The sequence below is a fragment of the Cyprinodon variegatus genome, unplaced genomic scaffold, assembly GCF_000732505.1.
Source record: "Cyprinodon variegatus isolate N-32 unplaced genomic scaffold, C_variegatus-1.0 Scaffold1115, whole genome shotgun sequence".
Taxonomy (NCBI): Eukaryota; Metazoa; Chordata; class Actinopteri; order Cyprinodontiformes; family Cyprinodontidae; genus Cyprinodon; species Cyprinodon variegatus.
Genome location: NW_015151568.1, coordinates 148328 through 151464, shown reverse-complemented (window position 1 = coordinate 151464; position 3137 = coordinate 148328). Strand labels below are relative to the sequence as shown.

Here is a 3137-nt window from a genome sequence, read left to right as displayed (position 1 = left end):
TGCACAATAACACGGTCATTAGAATAGGTAGAATGCTTTAGTGCTATCTATGATAGAAATGTGACTAGGTAGAATGCTTTAGTGCTATCTATGATAGAAATGTGACTAGTCACTTTGCTTATTTTATGTTAAAACGGAGCCTAATTATTCTTTTGAAAGTATCTAAAACTAAATTTTAGATAGGCATCATTAAAATTGAGACATACGGAATTCTAGTTTAACTACTCACAAAATAACATCTATAATTACATTTGTACTAGCAGAAATATATTTTAGATGTCAAGAATTGTATTTCTAGATAACCTTAATGTTATATTCATTTTTGATATCCAAAATAGTAGTTATGACTAGAAATAACTCTATTAGGGAGATCAGAAATTAGAGTTAATCTGAGTCAGAATTCATTTTAGATAGGAAGAATGTTTATTTTAGGTATCTGGAAGTAAAAGCACAAAACACATGAGTGGGAAATGTTACGTCATTTGTGCTAGTAAGAATTACATTTCAGATATCTGAAATGTTTATTCTATATAGGAAGAATGTTATTTTAGATATCTGAAATGTTCGTTTGCATTTGAGATATCTGGATTACATATTCAGTCACGCTAATAAATGTCAAAACGGTCTGCCATAGCCGTCCAAATACGGGATCTGATGGAAGATGCAGCGAAATAAAAATGAAATCAAGGTGAGACAGTAAACTGAGACCCACGTGGAAAGCCTGGCTTGGATCGGAGGCTTCTGCGCATGCGTGAGCAGGCTGGGCGGTCCTCCGCTGCTCCCCCATCGGGGCTCCGGGCCCCGTGGGAGGCAGAAGGCATCTAGGAGCGCTCCGGACCGCATGACGGGGACCAGCGGCTCCCGGGAAAAACAACAATGACCGAAAAGTCCTAAATAAATGGTTCAAAATGAAGTCCAGCCAGCGGTGGCTTCTGTTTCTATTGTTTCTACCTCTATCAGGTGAGATCTGGTTTATTATATCTACCTTTTATGGACAGAGTTAATATTATGTTTCCTTTATTATTTAGAAGCTTTCAAAACGACCTTTAATATTATTAGGAAAGTTTTAATAGCCTATATTAATGTTAAAGCCAATTTATAGGAATTTTGTGAATATTTTATTCATATAAAATGTAATATTTATTAAAATTTAAACTGAATTAAATCATTTTATAGATCTAAAACTGTGAAATAGAAATAATATTTTAATAAAAGCAAATTTTATGTAGTATGTTTTTCTTAATGGTCCTAATTCCTTTTTTTTTTTTTGCTCCTAATGTGTTGCTGATCTTCCCTTTAGGTGTTTTATGCTTTAGTGAGCTGTCCTTTATCACGGAGCCCAGTGATGTTACAGCTCTACCAAAGGATCCGGTGACGTTGGACTGTCAGGCTCATGGCCAGCCGCCAGTCACCATCAAATGGCTCAAAAATGGACTTAAGCTGGCAGAGAGCGAACATTTCAAGTTTCTGCCCAACGGCTCCTTGTACATACCAAAGATAAAGCACACCAAGGAGGATTCAGATGAAGGATTTTACCAGTGCCTCTCCCAAAACAAATATGGAGCTATCCTAAGCCAAAGATCACGCCTGACTATCGCACGTAAGTATGGAAAGTAAAATAAAAAAAAACCTTTATAGCCATGAGTTATGGCTGTTTACACTTGTTCTTCCATGTTCCAGCATTAGGGTGAAGTTTGTGGATTATAACCCTAAAGATGAGAAGCAGATGTAGCCTTTAGCCTTTTCCTTTTTTATGTATCTCAGGCAAACCTGTTAAACTAAAGCCTCCATGTTTTAAGGTCAGTCGTAGCGGCACTGAGGAGATTGTAAAATAAAGGAGAGTCCATCCAAAAGCTCATAAATGCTCTATAAATAGGAGCAGCACAGCTTGTGTTCTTTCACTTTTTTAGCACCAATCCTCCCTTATTTGACTGTAACTTTGAAACTTTACCAAAAAAACTATATTAACTATTCAGTTCAGATGTGAGAGTGTTGCAGACTGTGGATCTACGGCCCAGAGCAGCGAGGAATCTCTGAATGGCCATTTGTCTTTCAGCTTTTATTTGGAGTGCCCCTGACTGGTCCATAAGAAAAGGCTCCATTTCAGGGGGTTTGTTTGTCCACATATCAGTGGACGAGACAGCTGCGCCTATTCAATGAGACTGGCCTACCGTGCACAATCTTCAAGGGGGTGTAAGAAAGGATATCCCATGGCTGGTGTCATGGAGACTGGATCGGACCCCACAGTCAACTATTTTTGACTCTCATGTTTTTTTAGGAAGGTTTCCTACATCGGCCCTGTTCTGATCTGGGCAGCGTTCGTTCCTCCTTATTACAATGATGGAAATTTATCAGAGTGAAAACATATTACAGAGACTTTGGTTAAAGAGTAACAGGTTATGAATTAAAATAAGGTTTGTTTGGGAAAAGGTTTGTCTTTTCTAAAAACATCCTCAATCAGGTAATATGTGGCCTTCCTGGTGAAACAGACAGAATGAAAAGTTTTATAGTGAGTAAATAACATCAATTAATATATGAAATAAGAGACACAACTCACAGTTTGTGCATAGCGATGTAAAGAAATAATAAACATTTTATTTTCTATATATTGACCACATAGATAAATTCAAATTCAAGTTTGAGCCGGTCTCCAGCCCCATTCAGTGAAAGGGTTAAAGGTTGCCGGTCAGCTGGAGGGAGGAGTGGAGGAGGGGACTCCTCTGCGCTCCCCTTCTGTCCAGAGGTCCCAGGGGTCAAGGGTCAGCACTGGAAAGGCATTGTGATGTCACAGGCCTGCTGTGACTGGGGAGCCCCTCTGTTGTTCCTCATGCCCTTCAGTCCCTTTCACCGAATCGGGGCCTCTGTGGCCCCGTCAAGGGTGGGGCTTTTGTTAAAGGAAGGCCAGTTTTTCATGGGAACGAAGGGGCCACAGTGAGAAGAGCTGGCTGCTAAAAAACCAGGAAGTGCATTGATCTGTGTGATATACCAGGAAGAGCATAGATCTGAGTGATAAACCAGGAAGTGCATAGATCTGTGTGATATACCAGGAAGAGCATAGATCTGAGTGATAAACCAGGAAGTGCATAGATCTGTGTGATAAACCAGGAAGTGCATAGATCTGAGTGATAAACCAGGAA

At 39.5% G+C, this 3137-nt stretch overlaps 1 protein-coding gene across 1 annotated transcript in view; it reads left to right on the top strand.

The window, feature by feature from the left end:
* The first annotated feature begins 806 nt into the window (after positions 1-806).
* The window catches only part of LOC107101574 (protogenin-like), a 19866-nt gene continuing 17535 nt past the window's right edge, over positions 807-3137 (top strand). Inside the window, exons 1-2 of the mRNA XM_015400527.1 lie at positions 807-960; positions 1301-1600. Coding sequence (XP_015256013.1) covers positions 909-960; positions 1301-1600 — 352 coding nt within the window. The 5' untranslated portion in view covers positions 807-908. The remainder of the gene's footprint in view (positions 961-1300; positions 1601-3137) is intronic.